This window comes from Onychostoma macrolepis, chromosome 15 (genome assembly GCF_012432095.1).
Source record: "Onychostoma macrolepis isolate SWU-2019 chromosome 15, ASM1243209v1, whole genome shotgun sequence".
Classification (NCBI taxonomy): domain Eukaryota; kingdom Metazoa; phylum Chordata; class Actinopteri; order Cypriniformes; family Cyprinidae; genus Onychostoma; species Onychostoma macrolepis.
This window is the reverse complement of record NC_081169.1, coordinates 8,909,924-8,928,920: the sequence shown is the minus strand read 5'-3', so window position 1 is coordinate 8,928,920 and position 18,997 is coordinate 8,909,924. Positions and strand designations below refer to the sequence as shown.

At 37.2% G+C, this 18,997-nt stretch overlaps 1 protein-coding gene across 2 annotated transcripts; it reads left to right on the top strand.

Annotated features, from left to right (window-relative positions):
- The first annotated feature begins 629 nt into the window (after positions 1-629).
- tmem160 (transmembrane protein 160) lies at positions 630-11,225 on the top strand. Of its 2 annotated transcripts, none has more exons than XM_058745587.1 (4): positions 630-935; positions 4,656-4,680; positions 9,419-9,511; positions 9,598-11,225. In XM_058745587.1, the coding sequence occupies exons 1-4, from the start codon at positions 735-737 to the stop codon at positions 9,888-9,890; spliced, it is 612 nt and encodes a 203-aa protein (XP_058601570.1). In that variant the 5' UTR covers positions 630-734; the 3' UTR covers positions 9,891-11,225. The 2 variants fall into 2 exon arrangements, with proteins under 2 accessions (XP_058601570.1, XP_058601569.1); XM_058745586.1 differs by lacking the exon at positions 4,656-4,680 and adding an exon at positions 6,005-6,029 and having other exon boundaries at positions 632-935; positions 9,598-11,218.
- The last annotated feature ends 7,772 nt before the right edge of the window (positions 11,226-18,997 follow it).

Here is an 18,997-nt window from a genome sequence, read left to right as displayed (position 1 = left end):
TCATACCAGTGACGTCAACTGAAAGCTTCATATGAAATTATGAGATAAATGAGAAAGTTTCTCATAACTGAAAAGAAACTGTGGACATAACATGGGCCCTTTTTCACAGATCTTCAGGAAATAGGAAGGATGTCATCAGTGTGATTTTTATTTCAAAATAACATATTTTTGTTAAGCGGTAACACCAGTGACACAACTCCAGGGGACCACTATTTTCATTATATATTTTATAATATTTAGTCAGCATTTTGTTTTATTATGCCATTTATATTATATATTTGATAGTTATGAATACATTATCGTATTTTAAATGGTAGAAAAACAAATTAAAACAAATTAATTAAAAAACAAATATTGCCACACTGATGGCTCAAGAAGGTGTAATTGTTCAAATAACAAATTGTTTCATTTTAAAATATAAAGAAATTGTAACCCTAAAGTGTTTTTCAAGTGTAATATTTCTGTAAAGGCTAGGGACACACAAATGGACGTTTCCATAGAATGACCAAATAAAATATAAGTTACATGTATATGACAATCATTAACTTTACTTCCTCATGTGATACGTATCTATATTATATACATACATGAGGAAGTAAAGATAGATGGCGCCACTGAAATTCACGCACACTCCTGCGAGCGCGCGGCAGCGTCTTTACGCACGCTCACCTGCAGTGTCAAAGTTCAGAGGTCGGGTAAAGGTCGTGTTTTGAGTTCATTTCCCACCACAAGCAATGGCTTCCATAAGTTGGTTAACATGCAGGCGGTTTTCTCGGCTCGTGCGGCGGCCGCTGCTGCTGCAGTATGTGTGGGCTCCAGCGCGAGCGCTTCACCGGGGGAGCGCGCGACGAGCGGCGGAGAAAACACCGCTGAACAGATCACGATCATCACCGGAACAACAGTACTTCACTGAGCTAGACAGAGCTGATGCGCTGGTAAACACAAATACAGAGTATTACTGTATAACAGTACTTCACTGAGCTAGACAGAGCTGATGTGCTGGTAAACACAGACAGAGTATTAGTGTATAACAGTACTTCACTGAGCTAGACAGAGCTGATGCGCTGGTAAACACAGACAGAGTATTACTGTATAACAGTACTTCACTGAGCTAGACAGAGCTGATGCGCTGGTAAACACAGACAGAGTATTACTGTATAACAGTACTTCACTGAGCTAGACAGAGCTGATGCGCTGGTAAACACAGACAGAGTGAGTATTACTGTATAACAGTACTTCACTGAGCTAGACAGAGCTGATGTGCTGGTAAACACAGACAGAGTATTAGTGTATAACAGTACTTCACTGAGCTAGACAGAGCTGATGCGCTGGTAAACACAGACAGAGTATTACTGTATAACAGTACTTCACTGAGCTAGACAGAGCTGATGCGCTGGTAAACACAGACAGAGTATTAGTGTATAACAGTACTTCACTGAGCTAGACAGAGCTGATGCGCTGGTAAACACAGACAGAGTGAGTATTACTGTATAACAGTACTTCACTGAGCTAGACAGAGCTGATGCGCTGGTAAACACAGACAGAGTATTAGTGTATAACAGTACTTCACTGAGCTAGACAGAGCTGATGCGCTGGTAAACACAAACACAGAGTATTAGTGTATAACAGTACTTCACTGAGCTAGACAGAGCTGATGCGCTGGTAAACACAGACAGAGTATTACTGTATAACAGTACTCACTGAGCTAGACAGAGCTGATGCGCTGGTAAACACAGACAGAGTATTACTGTATAACAGTACTCACTGAGCTAGACAGAGCTGATGTGCTGGTAAACACAGACAGAGTGAGTATTACTGTATAACAGTACTTCACTGAGCTAGACAGAGCTGATGCGCTGGTAAACACAGACAGAGTACTAGTGTATAACAGTACTTCACTGAGCTAGACAGAGCTGATGTGCTGGTAAACACAAACACAGAGTACTAGTGTATAACAGTACTTCACTGAGCTAGACAGAGCTGATGCGCTGGTAAACACAAACACAGAGTATTAGTGTATAACAGTACTTCACTGAGCTAGACAGAGCTGATGTGCTGGTAAACACAAACACAGAGTATTAGTGTATAACAGTACTTCACTGAGCTAGACAGAGCTGATGCGCTGGTAAACACAGAGTACTAGTGTATAACAGTACTTCACTGAGCTAGACAGAGCTGATGCGCTGGTAAACACAGACAGAGTGAGTATTACTGTATAACAGTACTTCACTGAGCTAGACAGAGCTGATGCGCTGGTAAACACAGACAGAGTGAGTATTACTGTATAACAGTACTTCACTGAGCTAGACAGAGCTGATGTGCTGGTAAACACAAACACAGTATTAGTGTATAACAGTACTTCACTGAGCTAGACAGAGCTGATGAGCTGGTAAACACAAACACAGTATTAGTGTATAACAGTACTTCACTGAGCTAGACAGAGCTGATGAGCTGGTAAACATAGACAGACAGAGTACTAGTGTATAACAGTACTTCACTGAGCTAGACAGAGCTGATGCGCTGGTAAACACAGACACAGAGTACTAGTGTATAACAGAACTTCACTGAGCTAGACAGAGCTGATGCTGGTAAACACAAACACAGAGTATTAGTGTATAACAGTACTTCACTGAGCTAGACAGAGCTGATGCGCTGGTAAACACAGACAGAGTGAGTATTACTGTATAACAGTACTTCACTGAGCTAGACAGAGCTGATGCGCTGGTAAACACAGACAGAGTGAGTATTACTGTATAACAGTACTTCACTGAGCTAGACAGAGCTGATGCGCTGGTAAACACAGACAGAGTGAGTATTACTGTATAACAGTACTTCACTGAGCTAGACAGAGCTGATGTGCTGGTAAACACAAACACAGTATTAGTGTATAACAGTACTTCACTGAGCTAGACAGAGCTGATGAGCTGGTAAACACAAACACAGTATTAGTGTATAACAGTACTTCACTGAGCTAGACAGAGCTGATGCGCTGGTAAACACAAACACAGAGTACTAGTGTATAACAGTACTTCACTGAGCTAGACAGAGCTGATGCGCTGGTAAACACAGACACAGAGTACTAGTGTATAACAGTATTTCACTGAGCTAGACAGAGCTGATGAGCTGGTAAACACAGACACAGATTATTACTGTATAACAGTACTTCACTGAGCTAGACAGAGCTGATGCGCTGGTAAACACAGAGTATTAGTGTATAACAGTACTTCACTGAGCTAGACAGAGCTGATGCGCTGGTAAACACAAACACAGAGTATTAGTGTATAACAGTACTTCACTGAGCTAGACAGAGCTGATGCGCTGGTAAACACAGACAGAGTATTACTGTATAACAGTACTCCACTGAGCTAGACAGAGCTGATGTGCTGGTAAACACAGACAGAGTATTACTGTATAACAGTACTCCACTGAGCTAGACAGAGCTGATGCGCTGGTAAACACAGACAGAGTGAGTATTACTGTATAACAGTACTTCACTGAGCTAGACAGAGCTGATGTGCTGGTAAACACAAACACAGTATTAGTGTATAACAGTACTCACTGAGCTAGACAGAGCTGATGCGCTGGTAAACACAAACACAGAGTATTAGTGTATAACAGTACTTCACTGAGCTAGACAGAGCTGATGCGCTGGTAAACACAGACAGAGTGAGTATTACTGTATAACAGTACTTCACTGAGCTAGACAGAGCTGATGTGCTGGTAAACACAAACACAGAGTATTAGTGTATAACAGTACTTCACTGAGCTAGACAGAGCTGATGCGCTGGTAAACACAAACACAGAGTATTAGTGTATAACAGTACTTCACTGAGCTAGACAGAGCTGATGCGCTGGTAAACACAGACAGAGTGAGTATTACTGTATAACAGTACTTCACTGAGCTAGACAGAGCTGATGTGCTGGTAAACACAAACACAGTATTAGTGTATAACAGTACTTCACTGAGCTAGACAGAGCTGATGTGCTGGTAAACACAAACACAGTATTAGTGTATAACAGTACTTCACTGAGCTAGACAGAGCTGATGAGCTGGTAAACACAAACACAGTATTAGTGTATAACAGTACTTCACTGAGCTAGACAGAGCTGATGAGCTGGTAAACACAAACACAGTATTAGTGTATAACAGTACTTCACTGAGCTAGGCAGAGCTGATGCGCTGGTAAACATAGACAGACAGAGTATTACTGTATAACAGTATTTCACTGAGCTAGACAGAGCTGATGAGCTGGTAAACACAGACACAGATTATTACTGTATTTGTTTATTTACAATTGTTCCTTTTTACATTACACTAATTATGAAACGTACTGGTGGTACTGTGGTACCCTTAGTGGTATTTTATGTTGTCATATGATTAATATATTCATAAACCGTTTTATTAACATTGTATTCCAATGAATGTGATTCTACGATGGTACTGGTACAAAATGATGTATTATAGGCCTATATAATACGTGTCCGAAAATCATGGCATTACCCTGGTATAATACTGCATGTCAATAATACTATTACTAATAATAATGGTAGTACTGTAAATATTTTTTTTCATGTTTTTCTTTTTTTTTTTTCATTGAGTTAACTGCCAAATGATCTGTTTGTAGACCCTTATACTATTTTATTTTATTTTCTAGATGCTGCGGAAGTCTCATGAAACAGGTGAGGTCAGTTGTCCAGCATTAATGAAACACAAATTAGGCCTAATGACATATAGAAAAACCTGTCATCATTTACTCGCCTCCATGTCTTTCCAAACTATAACTGTGTTTTTCTGTTGTTGTTTTTTATTTTCTGAATTTTTATGGAATATTTTGTCTACTATAAATATAGTGAAAGGTAGTAGGACTGTCAAGCTCTAAATAAATAAATAAGCACCAATAAAGTATCATAAGCCTAAATGGATTGTACCTTTGTTTAAAGAACTGGCTAAAAATCTGAAAGCTTTTTCAAGATCAGTTTGTGTCCGATTTGTGAATGAATTCAGAGTCAAGTTTTAATTAATTGTTTGAATTATTTCAGTCTAATTCATTTCAAACTGGTCTGTATTATTCAGTCAATATTATCAGTGAATAATGAATTACATTTCAGTCTATTCCTCAAACAAAGTTCTCGTATGATGTATGACTTGGAATAAATTGCATGAGTCATTTAGACTTATATTACTTTTATGGTGTTTTGGGTGTAATGTCTTATATTATTTTACTTTTATGGTGTTTTTATAGTGTAAATGATGCAAGAACATTGATTTTTGGGTGAACTAATCCTTTAATAACTGAAATTCACGGTTTTGTAATAAAGTGCAACATTTAAAAACTATGAACCAAACCTACCAGCTACAAGGTGAATCACAAAATTACAAACTTTGAAATGATTGATTTAAAGCGAAAAGAAAAGAAAATTGGACAAAAAGACAAAGGTAGAAGAATGTGTACTTAACTTTATTGAAGGAAAGAACTACAATCCCATGAAGCGTTGTGAATGATGTAATCAAAGTAAATATTATGAATAAATATAAAACTACTAATTTAAAAGGGTGATTATAAATATATATAGAATTATTTATTACAAAATATGCATATATACTGTGTGTGTGTATGTATGTATATACTGTGTGTGTGTATTTACAATTGTTCCTTTTACATTACACTAATTATGAAACGTACTGGTGGTACTGTGGTACCCTTAGTGGTATTTTATGTTGTCATATGATTAATATATTCATAAACCGTTTTATTAACATTGTATTCCAATGAATGTGATTCTACGATGGTACTGGTACAAAATGATGTATTATAGGCCTATATAATACGTGTCCGAAAATCATGGCATTACCCTGGTATAATACTGCATGTCAATAATACTATTACTAATAATAATGGTAGTACTGTAAATATTTTTTTCATGTTTTTCTTTTTTTTTTCATTGAGTTAACTGCCAAATGATCTGTTTGTAGACCCTTATACTATTTTATTTTATTTTCTAGATGCTGCGGAAGTCTCATGAAACAGGTGAGGTCAGTTGTCCAGCATTAATGAAACACAAATTAGGCCTAATGACATATAGAAAAACCTGTCATCATTTACTCGCCTCCATGTCTTTCCAAACTATAACTGTGTTTTTCTGTTGTTGTTTTTATTTTCTGAATTTTTATGGAATATTTTGTCTACTATAAATATAGTGAAAGGTAGTAGGACTGTCAAGCTCTAAATAAATAAATAAGCACCAATAAAGTATCATAAGCCTAAATGGATTGTACCTTTGTTTAAAGAACTGGCTAAAAATCTGAAAGCTTTTTCAAGATCAGTTTGTGTCCGATTTGTGAATGAATTCAGAGTCAAGTTTTAATTAATTGTTTGAATTATTTCAGTCTAATTCATTTCAAACTGGTCTGTATTATTCAGTCAATATTATCAGTGAATAATGAATTACATTTCAGTCTATTCCTCAAACAAAGTTCTCGTATGATGTATGACTTGGAATAAATTGCATGAGTCATTTAGACTTATATTACTTTTATGGTGTTTTGGGTGTAATGTCTTATATTATTTTACTTTTATGGTGTTTTTATAGTGTAAATGATGCAAGAACATTGATTTTTGGGTGAACTAATCCTTTAATAACTGAAATTCACGGTTTTGTGATAAAGTGCAACATTTAAAAACTATGAACCAAACCTACCAGCTACAAGGTGAATCACAAAATTACAAACTTTGAAATGATTGATTTAAAGCGAAAAGAAAAGAAAATTGGACAAAAAGACAAAGGTAGAAGAATGTGTACTTAACTTTATTGAAGGAAAGAACTACAATCCCATGAAGCGTTGTGAATGATGTAATCAAAGTAAATATTATGAATAAATATAAAACTACTAATTTAAAAGGGGTGATTATAAATATATATAGAATTATTTATTACAAAATATGCATATATACTGTGTGTGTGTATGTATGTATGTATATACTGTGTGTGTGTATACACACACACACATGTACAGGTGCATCTCAATAAATTAGAATGTCGTGGAAAGTTCATTTATTTCAGTAATTTAACTCAAATTGTGAAACTCGTGTATTAAATAAATTCAATGCACACAGACTGAAGTAGTTTAAGTCTTTGGTTCTTTTAATTGTGATGATTTTGGCTCACATTTAACAAAAACCCACCAATTCACTCTCTCAACAAATTAGAATACAAATTTAAAAAAAAAACATTTTTAGTGAATTGTTGGCCTTCTGGAAAGTATGTTCATTTACTGTATATGTAATCAATACCTGGTAGGGGCTCCTTTTGCTTTAATTACTGCCTCAATTCGGCGTGGCATGGAGGTGATCAGTTTGTGGCACTGCTGAGGTGGTATGGAAGCCCCGGTTGCTTTTACAGTGGCCTTTAGCTCATCAGCATTGTTGGGTCTGGTGTCTCTCATCTTCCTCTTGACAATACCCCATAGATTCTCTATGGGGTTCAGGTCAGGCGAGTTTGCTGGCCAATCAAGCACCGTAACACCATGGTCATTGAACCAGCTTTTGGTACCTTTGGCAGTGTGGGCAGGTGCCAAGTCCTGCTGGAAAATGAAATCAGCATCTCCATAAAGCTTGTCAGCAGAAGGAAGCATGAAGTGCTCTAAAATTTCCTGGTAGATGGCTGCGTTGACTGTGGACATCAGAAAACACAGTGGACCAACACCAGCAGATGACATGGCAGCCCAAATCATCACTGACTGTGGTAACCTCACACTGGACTTCAAGCAACATGGATTCTGTGCCTCTCCACTCTTCCTCCAGACTCTGGGACCTTGATTTCCAAATGAAATGCAAAATTTACTTTCATCTGAAAAGAGGACTTTGGACCACTGAGCAACAGTCCAGTTCTTTTTCTCCACAGCCCAGGTAAGATGCTTCTGACGTTGTCTCTGGTTCAGAAGTGGCTTGGTAGCCCTTTTCCCGAAGACGTCTGAGCGTGGTGACTCTTGATGCACTGACTCCAGCTTCAGCTCTCTCCTTGTGAAGCTCTCCCAAGTGTTTGAATCAGCTTTGCTTGACAGTATTCTCAAGCTTGAAGTCATCCCTGTTGCTTGTGCACCTTTTCCTACCCAGATTCTTCCTTCCAGTCAACTTTTCATTTAATATGCTTTGATACAGCACTCTGTAAACAGCCACACCTTTCAGTAATGACCCTCTGTGACTTACCCTCTTTGTGGAGGGCATCAATGTTCGTCTTCTGGATCATTGCCAAGTCAGCAGTCATCTCCATTATTGTGATACAAAGAACAAGAGATACCCGGAATTTATACTGTAGGGATGGTCATTAATTGAAACTCAAATGTAAATATTCTAATAGATACTGATTTTTGACTTTCATGAGCTGTAAGCTCTAATCATCAAAATTAAAACAAAAAAACTTTTGAAATGTTTTACTTTACATGCAATGAATCTAAAATATATGAAAGTTTCACTTTTTGAAATAACTTACAAGAAAAAATGAACTTTTTCACGACATTCTAATTTATTGTGATGCACCTGTATATGATGCTGAAGAATTATTTTGGTATGATTTGCTCATTTCGATCCTCTGAAGTGGTGAGATTTCAATGCAGAATCATGGGTAATGTAGAAATTCTTTTCAACAGGAATTCTGCTGTTAAACATGAATATTTCAAAAAAATTTTGAAATAATGTAAACTGATGTCTTCAACAATAGCATATACCATTGATTAACAACCTCGTAGCTCTGTCTTTAACGGGTTATAAGTTATCATTAAAAATAAAGTCTCCTAAAAAGAAAATGAATGGGATTTTTATATCTGGAACTGACTTTTGTGCTCAATACAAAGATATTAAATGAAGCTTAAAAAAAAAAAAAAAAGTTTTGATGCTTAAATTGCATATTTCCTGCTTTTAAAGGTGCTGTATGTAGGATTGACACCTAGCGGTTGAACTAGGTATTGCAGTCCAAATTCAAAATATTGGAGACGGTTTTTTTCACCTGGCCCCTCCTCCTCAGACTTGACGCACACGCAGGTTGCCAGATTAACGACACCAACCGAAACGAGCGCACATGACGATGAATGAAATTAAATATGCTGTGTTTTCCGCCAACTGGCAACCCAGGGTGCCGAAATACAATTGGGTAAACTGGCAGTGGGCGGGTTTAACAAACCATAACAAACACAGACATTCCAGGCCGGAATGCACAAAGGAGAATAACTGACTGTAGAATTGTTTTTCAGATAAACAAGTATGTTAACTTAGCATGTTTCTTTAATATCTGCAAACATATTATGGTATTTTTATGCTTTAGTAGAGTCAAAATCCTACGTACAGCACCTTTAAGTACTTTACATCTAGGCAAATAAGCATTTCCCTAAAGCAATTTTTATTTATGATTTTTTTTTTTGCAGGATTTTTGTCCTGGTTCCGGAATGGTCTCCTGGCAACAGGAATCGGCGTTATTGCGTTTGCGCAGAGTGAAGTGGGCCGAGAGGCCGGATACGGTACTGTATCATTTTCCACTCAGACCGTCAGTTTTTCTTTTAAATTATAGTCCTGTTTTGAACAGTTTCTTCCTGTCCTCCCCCAGTGTTCTTCGTCCTGGGTGGAGTGTGTGTGTCATTCGGCGGAGCGTCGTACGTGACCAGTCTTCTGACCCTGAGGAGGATCATGCTCCTCTCTCGGCTGACTGTGCTGCTCCATGCGGGCCTGGTGTCCGTTGCCGCCCTCTTCTGGCTGTGTGCGGTATCGCTCTACATCGGCCGCCTGGAGTTGGAGATTATTCACGAGGAGGATGAAGAAGAGCACGGGGGAGATGAAGGCGGGGAGTGTGCAGAATGCAGGGCGAGACGCAACGCTGAAGAAAAAGGCCAAGACAAGTGAGACGAGAGGAGACTCCCGAGTTCAAATGGCCTTGTACACTGACTCACAGCCAGATTTCTGTATTCACAAGCTGTTTAAACAGCTTTAAGAGGAAAGGCGAAACTGGTTTGTGGAGTTGGGGCTTCTATCAACATAATTGTGCTTGATTTATTGGGTTGAGCGAGTTTTTGTGTTTGTAATATTCCTGAACATCAGATGTCCCACTGCATACAAAGTGTCAGTGACATAAATACATATTTTTCTTTTGCAAAATTTTTGTTGGATATGGGGTGTGTGTGCTGGAACATGAAAGGTAATTTCTAAACTAGCACTTATCAGGCAAGTAGTCAAGCATCTTGGTTGTTCAACTGTTATAAATGGACATGTTCACTATATTATATAGTGACGTGATTCAGAAATAAGTTTTGATGATTTTTTTTTTTGATTTTTTTTTTTTAGTAACTCACTTTACAATAAGGTTTTATTTTCTAACATTAGTTAATGCATTAATATTATAAATGAATCATAAAAAACTTTTTTTTTTACAGCATTTAGGAATACAACATATTAATATTAAAAACAATATTTATATTAAATATATTTAATTTATAATGTATAACAATTATGGGTTTTATAATTAAAATTTTTACATTTATAATTTAAATATAAATATATAATTTAAAAAAAAATTATGTGTAGGAATTAACATTAATCAATATGTGCTGTGAAAGTAAGTAACAAATTGAACCTTATTGTAAAGTGTGCTTTTATAATTCATGTTTTCTACATAGTATAGCATTTTTCCATCTATTTAGGCCTCGCTCAGGTTGAGATTTATTTTGAAATGATTACCTCATGTCTCTCACAATTCACTTCGGATTTCCTGCTCTAGCGGTTACAGTCTTATTTAATAAAATCACACCTTGCAGTTTTGATAAGAACTTCTAGATGTAGTCTTCTTCCTCATGGCTTTTTCTCAACAGAGATGTCAGCACATCTTTTCTTTTGTTATGCATGAATCCAAAGATATTGTTGGTACCTTTTTTTTACAGCATGCAGTCATGCCGGTTGCTGTCTTAGGTGTGTAGATATTCTGCTGATGTGCGATGTCGTGTCAGGCGTGTGTGTGCGGACCGCACATGTGCTCATACAGTCATTCACTCTACTGGAGTGTGTCTATGTTTACTTATCATTGAATCAGCGCACACTAACAATCAGTCAACTCTATAGATCAACTCTAGTTTAATTGCTGTTTTTCCCTGTTCAAAGCAAATACACAAATCGTGCTGGACTACAAGAAGGAATAATTCAACAGTGTTATCCAAAATGTCCCTTACAGATTAAATTGTTGTAAATTGCTCATTTTTCCTGTCAGTTATTTTGGATAAATGATTAGTGGTGCTAAAAGAATAATTCAGGTTTTAAACAAGTTAAAAATTAAAATAATAATTTGTGACCCTGGACCACAAAACCAGTCTTAAGTCGCTGGGGTATATTTGTAGCAATAGCCAATAATACGTTGTATGGGTCAAAATGATCTATTTTTCTTTTATGCCAAAAATCATTAGGATATTAAGTAAAGATCATGTTCCATGAAGATATTTTGTAAATGTCCTACCATAAATATATTAAAACTTAATTTTTGATTAGTAATGTGCATTGCTAAGAACTTAATTTGGACAACTTTAAAGGCAATTTTTTTGCACCCTCAGATTTTCAAATAGTTGTATCTCAGCCAAATATTATCAGATCCTAACAAACCATACATCAATGGAAAGCTTATTTATTGAGCTTTCGGATAACATTCATGACTGATTTTGTGGTCCAGGGTCACATTATACTCATACCTCAGTTTGTAAAGTGAATAAATAATAATAATATGCATTTACAGTAATGTATTTACAGTAGAAATCTATGAGACTCTGTTGTTTTAGTATTATTTATATACTATTATAATATTTTGAATGAGTTTTTTATTATATTTTTAGTTTTAATTTTAGTTCTGGTATGTGCTTTGTCATTTTATTGTATTGTTTATTATTATTATTATTATTATCATCATATATTTCTATTTAGCTTGAACTAATTTTCATTTGATTTTTAGTTTTAGTAATTTTGTACTTCAACTTATTTCAGTTTGTTGCCAGGTCAACCTTTCTAATTTTGGATTAAGATTTCTTTTTTTATGTATTTAATATATCTATTTTATTTCAGCCTTATTTCAGTTACTGAAATGGCTTTTAGTAGTTTAGGTTTTTAATAACAACACTACTTTGGTGCAAGATACTTCAGCAATATAAGCACTAAAATACACACATTTGAAATATAATTGGATAAAAATGTAAACACAAATTGTCCAAATATGACACTAGTGAAAGAAATGCTTGCTAACTTTGTTATATATCCATATGGACAGATGAATCAACAATATAAAATTGCACAGACAATGTTAATAAACGATTTAATAAACAGCATAATGATTAAGTTTTGTGATTATACTTTAAAAAATGGTGTATTTTAATATTGTAGTGCAACACCTGCCCCATAGATTTCCATAGTAAGTGCATTACTACAAAATGGATTTCTGTTTGTGACAAAAAAAACGTCACTAACTTGTGTTGAACCCTGAATAAGCTTCTTCCACTGTCATTCAGATCAGATTTGCTGGGTTAAAACCTTCAATGCTGAAGGTTTCTATGACTATTAGGGGTTAATTACTTACAACTGTGAAATTGTAGTGACAAAAAGTTGTTAAATAGTAAAAAGTTAAAAACAAAACGTGAGTGCAAGTCGTGTCAGATATCAAGGGCAGGTGGCGTCTCTGGAGGGAGGGATTCACGGTAAACAGACAGACGTGTTGATCTGTATGCGTGTGAGGTTTGTTAATAGCGCCGGGGACTCTGGAACATGTGCGGCGGTTCTTTCATTAGTCGTTCCACTTCTGTTTGTACATCTTCAAAGGGCTGCTTATTTATTTGATTATATATTTTAATTATTGTCATCCAAAAGATTTTTTGTTGTTGATTTCTTGTCACAGTGGCTGTTGTTGTCATCAAAGACCATGTATGAATCCTCAGAGAAATGATGGCACTTATCTGTCGGCATATAAATGCGCTTAAGAATCGTCGCTGTTTGTGTTTTGTAAATTCCAGAACACATTTAGAATTTTGTCAGGTTTTCGTTTTGTTTCTCGAGTCTTGAAGAGGTAGATGATTGTCTTTGCTATATGACTTTTGAACCTGAAGCCTGATTGGCTGATGTTCATATACTTCCACCTCTGTCATGCATCTTCGCTGTTTTTCCACTGTGCGACTTTTTTTTAAATGTATATTTATGTTAATGTGAAATGCAGAACATTCTATAAATGTACTCTTTTAAAACCGATGACATTCATTGTATGTTGATTGCGAGTGTTTATCACGAGGTTACAGACTATTTGTTTATGCATGACCTTCAGTGCTATTTACAGTACATAATGAGTCTATGAATATGTACATAAATGGGGACTATGCAAGCACATTTGTCTCCCGCAATTTCTGAGAAGGACAGGTTTGATGTTTAAGGTGGCGTGAATTCAACGCTGCCACTTAAGGTGGAAATGTCATGTTAGTGGCCTTTAGAGGTTAACAAGCTGACTGTGGCAGAAGCAACTTTTGAAACTATAGCTTCTTATACTGCTGTTAAAGTAGTTACATTACAGTCCAGCTATACTATACATGACAGGTATACATATATGACAAGTTACTAGAAAGTTAAAAAGGAAGTCTTTTTAAAAGTGTAGGCTATAACAATAATGGCCTATATTTTTGTACAAGCAGAGCAGTCTTTATTGTTTCTGGGAATGTGACAGCAATAAACAAACAAATTTATACACACAAGTAAAGGAGTGAGCATCATAAAGAATTTAACAATTCTGGTTTGATTACAACCTTTGAGGAAATAAACATTATTTCATTGCCAGATGATGATAAAGGTGGAGGTGTAACATGAAAAATATATACAGTAAGATGTATGCGCGCTGGCTTTATACAAATGAGGAAGAAGGGACTCTAGCATAAATGCAGTCTTATAATTAACCAACTACAATAGAGTATAAAAAAACATGCACATTCAGTAGTTCCATTTTAAAAAGTAAAAAGTCTTACACAAGAAGAATTGTGTTTTTGAAATGAAAAGAAGACAGTGCACATAGTTTGGTTCTAATTTAAAATGTCTCGCTTATTAAGATTTATTTATTTATTTATTGTGAGTATACGCTCTCATAAAGACCATACTCAAAATAATTTTCTACAAAAAAGTATTTCACTTTGATGAAATGGCGTGACCCGCCCGCTGTTTCACTAGTCAAGAGAGAATCCTCACGCTCATTGGCTGCTGCCTCTGTAGATAGGCTAGGCTAGTAGTGTAGTGTTGTTTAGTGGCATGAAGGCACGCGTATTATCGTGCTTTTCCAGCGGAGACAAATGGAGAACCAGCAGCTGTAAAGACAAAGCAGCAGAAAAAGTCTGAAGCCAAAAGACATTTAAAGACAAAAAACGAGCATAAATTTATATGGCTTACAAGATGGAAAGATGACTGAATCCGAAGTAGTGAAGCAGAAGTCCCTTCTTTTGGTTGGACATGTAAGAGTAGACCGCCCTTTGAAACGCACTAGTGCAGGGGTGTCAAAGCCCTGCAGAGTTTTGTTCCAGCACATATACCATGCAGTTTTCAAATAAGCCTTGATTAAGGACTTGATTAGCTGGATCAGGTGTGTTTAATCAGGGTTGAATCTAAACTCTGCAGGGCTCCGGCCCTCCAGGAACTGAGTTTGACACCTCTGCACTAGTGTAATTTACAACTGCTTTGATGGCAGCTTGCATCCATCGTGTTGCATTACCGCCATCTTCTGGAGCTAGTTACTTCCTATGTACAGCATCTTGTTTTCATATTATTGTTATTAGTTTTACATAACTTGTTTGCGCTGTAAATGATCGCGTCTGGTGTGAATAGCCATATAGGGATCTATTGTTTCCATTCAAAAGTGTCATTGCGCCAAATTTTCGCATTCAGTGAGTGTGAAAAGGCCTTAGTGCTGATCTACACCGATGCAGTGCAACATCGTGGTATTGGAACAGCGACGCAAAGGCAACCTAAAGAACTACTGAAAGCACAGAGAGTATGGCAATAGAACAGTTATTTATTTATTTATTTTGACACTACTGACAAAGTTTAAAATGTATATTTTTTAACTACTGTTTTTTGAAAATATGAATCGATTGATTTAATTGCTTTGCAAAATGATTCACTGTTTTTTATGGAAGCCTGTTTCCGCCACTGACTTTTTATCTCGCAATTCTGACTTTTTTTCTCGCAATTGAGACTTTTTAGCTCACAATTCTGACTTTTTTTCTCGCAATTGCGAGTTTACATCTCGCAATTCTGACTTTTTTTTCTTACAATTGAGACTTTTTATCTCGCAATTCAGACTCGCAATTGAGACTTTTTATCTCACAATTCTGACTTTTTTTTCTCGCAGTTGCGAGTTTATGTCTCGCAATTCTGACATATTTTTCTCACAATTGAGACTTTTTATCTCGCAATTCAGACTCGCAATTGCTACTTTTTATCTCGCAATTCTGACTTTTTTTCTCGCAATTGCGAGTTTATATCTCACAACTCTGATTTTCTCGTACCATAGGAAACCACTTTCCGTGTAAGGCTTTGCAGTGCTTTGTTCAATTTGCACTATCAAAATGAACTAGACAAAAAATTTTCAAGAAACAAGAAACGTTAATCCTCTGTGTCTTCAGCGGCTCAGATGTCGGGAGTAAATGATGACTGCTATGTTCATTATTATATCCAACAACAAAACACCTCAACCGCTTAATCGGAGACATTCTTGTCACTCCCTGCACTGGAGTCGATACAATGGCGGATAGCTCACAGCTCACTCAGGGCGGATCTAAGGTAAGACGGTGTTGTCAATCAACTATCGTGGGAGGGGCCTGTAAAGAACTATGTCATTCTGCCAGGAATCTCAGAACAGCCTGATTTGAGAAAGGGGATTTGAAAATAGGGATTTGAAAAAAAAACACTGGGTGGATTTTTATCATTATAGGATGGATGTGTACACATGGAATATAAACACACCATTTACGCGATTGAAAGTGCATGAAACTCTGACTAAATCTCCCATGACAACTTGCAGTGTTATAATCGAGGCTGAGAAAAGAACATAAATCTGCAGACAACAGGAAAATGCCTTTTTCGCTGTTTTCCATGAAAAATATTTGTACGGGTAGCCAGTGTTTCGTATGCGTTTGGTCACTGGTAGTTCATTCCTATAGAACTGTTTCAGACCCTACGTATTAGGAGCTAATTTAGTTCCCCCAAATGTAGTTCCTAGAACTAAAACCATTCCTAGTTCCTGCGGTGCAAACACGCCAAAAAGCGGGAACTTCCACCAATAGTTCTAGGAACTATGAAAAGGTTCCTTTGGTGCGAAAGCCCCATTAGCGAGATTTCACAAACATCCATTGTAAATTGTCATAGCACTCAAAAGTCACTTTCAAACAGAGCGTCCTTCTATCAGAAAGCATACAGAATTTGCGAGAAAAACTTGAAAATGAAAAGTGCACCCTTGTGCCTAATTCCAGATGAAATTACTAGATTTCGCCTACAAAATTTTGACAATCTGACTTTGCTGCAGTTGGAATTGAACTGCTGGTTCGTCTGGCCAGAGGAGAACTGGCCCCCGACTGAGCCTGGTTTCTTTCAAGTTTTTTTCTCCATTCTGTCACTGATGGAGTTTTGGTTCCTTGCCGCTGTCGCCTCTGGCTTGCTTAGTTGGGGACTTGCTTTAAATTGAACTGAGCTGGACGATGACATCATTGAATTCAATAATGAAATGCCTTTAACTGAAAATTGAGTGTTTAATTTTGTCATTTTACATTATTGACACACTATTTTCCAATTCTGATATTGGAAAGTTGCTTTGACACAATCTGTATTGTTAAAAGCGCTATATAAATAAAGGTGACTTGACTTGACATGCAACAATAAATGTTTGCACCTTTACTTAAAAAGCTCTTTAGAAAACTGCTGAGCTACTGTAATACTACTGATAAATGTAAACCTGTATGCTACATGTGCTTGTAGTTATTGCTGCTTGTAGTTATTTACTCCTCAACACTCAGAGCTAAATAGGCAAGCGAAAATATGTCAGACGTTCTCCATCCTTTTCTTGCCTATTCTCCAACTCCTCCTGGTTCTCTGGTGTTTTGGTGCAGTTCGTTAGTTACTGATTCCGGGCGTGTCTCAGTGCAGTAGGCCCGCGGTCTGTCTGTCTCTCCCTCAGCGCACACAGCTCTGCTTCAAATTCAGGGCGTCTACAGGGGCCGCCACACAGCTAAAGGGCACAGCGCCCAAACACACATCCCCACAAGCCAGACTTCACACACCTACGTTACATGAACCGAGTTCATAATCGCACAGAGCGGCATTTCCATCACGCTGAACCAGTACGTTAAACCAAACTTAATTTGTTATTGTCGCAGTATGTGAATGTGCAGCACAAGATCATTGAAAACCACAATGGTTTCCCTATTTATTGCTAAAATTACCCATAAAAGGAACTAATTCCTGTTTATATGTCAGTCTGCTCTTAAGAGATGGCCGTGGAGGATATTTTAGAGGAGAAACTTTGGGTCACAGTCGAGTTATCGTATGCGCACGCACACGGTCCGGCCATTCGCCTATTCTCCCCAACAACTCGGCTTCTTTAGTATGCAATTCCTCTAGTCGTCAAGAGGGAATGATCCTCACACTAATGAACTGAGGCCTGCCACTTGAATGTAAAACAGGTTTTAACCCGTCTTCAATGTCAGAGCCCCTCCCTGGGGTTTCTTGAAACAACACAACACCATCGCTAACACCAGCACGCTCCGCGTTTCAATCACAACGTCTGCCTTTGTCTCGACCCTCCGGCCTATTACTCTGACAGCGGGCTGCTCACCGACACTGCTTCAAAGACACGGAGCCAGAGTTATGAATCTGTACACGGATTATGATGAACGCCAATCAAAAGACTTTATTGTGAGCGGAGCGGAAGAGTTGACAGAGTTGGGTAGCTTACATGTGCTCCCAGAGGGAGCTGTTGTTAAAGCAGCTTATCACATCAATCCGATCCATGTTCTTTCATCTTTCCTTTCTTTTCCTCTTCTTTTGAACTTGTTAACATGGACCGGTGTGGATTACAAAATTTACACAAGATAATAGCCGATTGTTAATCCCTTTTGAATGTTCACTTTTCAAATCCAAAAGCAATCCCCTTCACGCCATTCAAGACAGCGACTTCAAATGTTTTAAAGTTTCCGAGCATGCAACTGGTGTACTTTTTTGCCATTGTATTTCTTAGGCTGTTCTTAAAAGGATCACTCTGTAAAAAATTAATTCTGGCATCATTTACCCATGTCACTGCAAACCTGTACTTACTTTCTTTTTTTAAAAACACCAAACCAAACATTTTAGACAATGTGCAGGTTTAACCTTTTCATGCATTTACAGTGAATGAGCACAGAAGCTTTCAAGGCTTCAAAATGGATGTAAAAAGGCCATTAATAGTATATTATAGTATACTTGGTGTGAGAATCAGAATCAATTTTAAGTTGTCATCATTCTCTAAAATGCTTAAAATCCACCTCTTTGGCACAGAAGTAGTCATGCACGTACAATTCGTGATGACGTACAGTTATGTCTTTTTAATGAAACTGCTTGATCTGGTTTGCAACATTGGTCTAAATCAGTGGTCTCAGACTCAATTGCTGGAGGGCCACAGCTCTGCATAGTTTAGCTCCAATCAGCTCCAAATCACACCTGCTCAGAAGTTTCTAGTGATCCTGAAGATCTTGATTAGCTGGATCAGGTGTGTTTGATTAGGGTTGGAGCTAAACTGTGCAGAGCTGTGGCCCTCCAGGAATTGAGTTTGAGTCCACTGGTCTAAATGATTCTTTCACAGATTCATCTGGTTCTCTAGTTCAGCTGCCTCAGTGATCCAGTCGTACAAGACAAATGCACTTTTATAAACTTTGTAGTGCTTTTTGAAGCTTGAAGGCCTCAGTCCACCTTCACTGTAAAAAGAGTGACCA

What these genes read in the sequence shown, in the direction of transcription:
- tmem160 (XM_058745587.1), top strand. Translation starts at nt 735, where the DNA reads ATGGCTTCCATAAGTTGGTTAACATGCAGGCGGTTTTCTCGGCTCGTG. An exon ending in TAGACAGAGCTGATGCGCTG is followed by an intron (nt 936 to 4,655) that starts GTAAACACAAAT and finishes TTTATTTTCTAG; the next exon opens with ATGCTGCGGAAGTCTCATGA. An exon ending in GCGGAAGTCTCATGAAACAG is followed by an intron (nt 4,681 to 9,418) that starts GTGAGGTCAGTT and finishes TTTTTTTTGCAG; the next exon opens with GATTTTTGTCCTGGTTCCGG.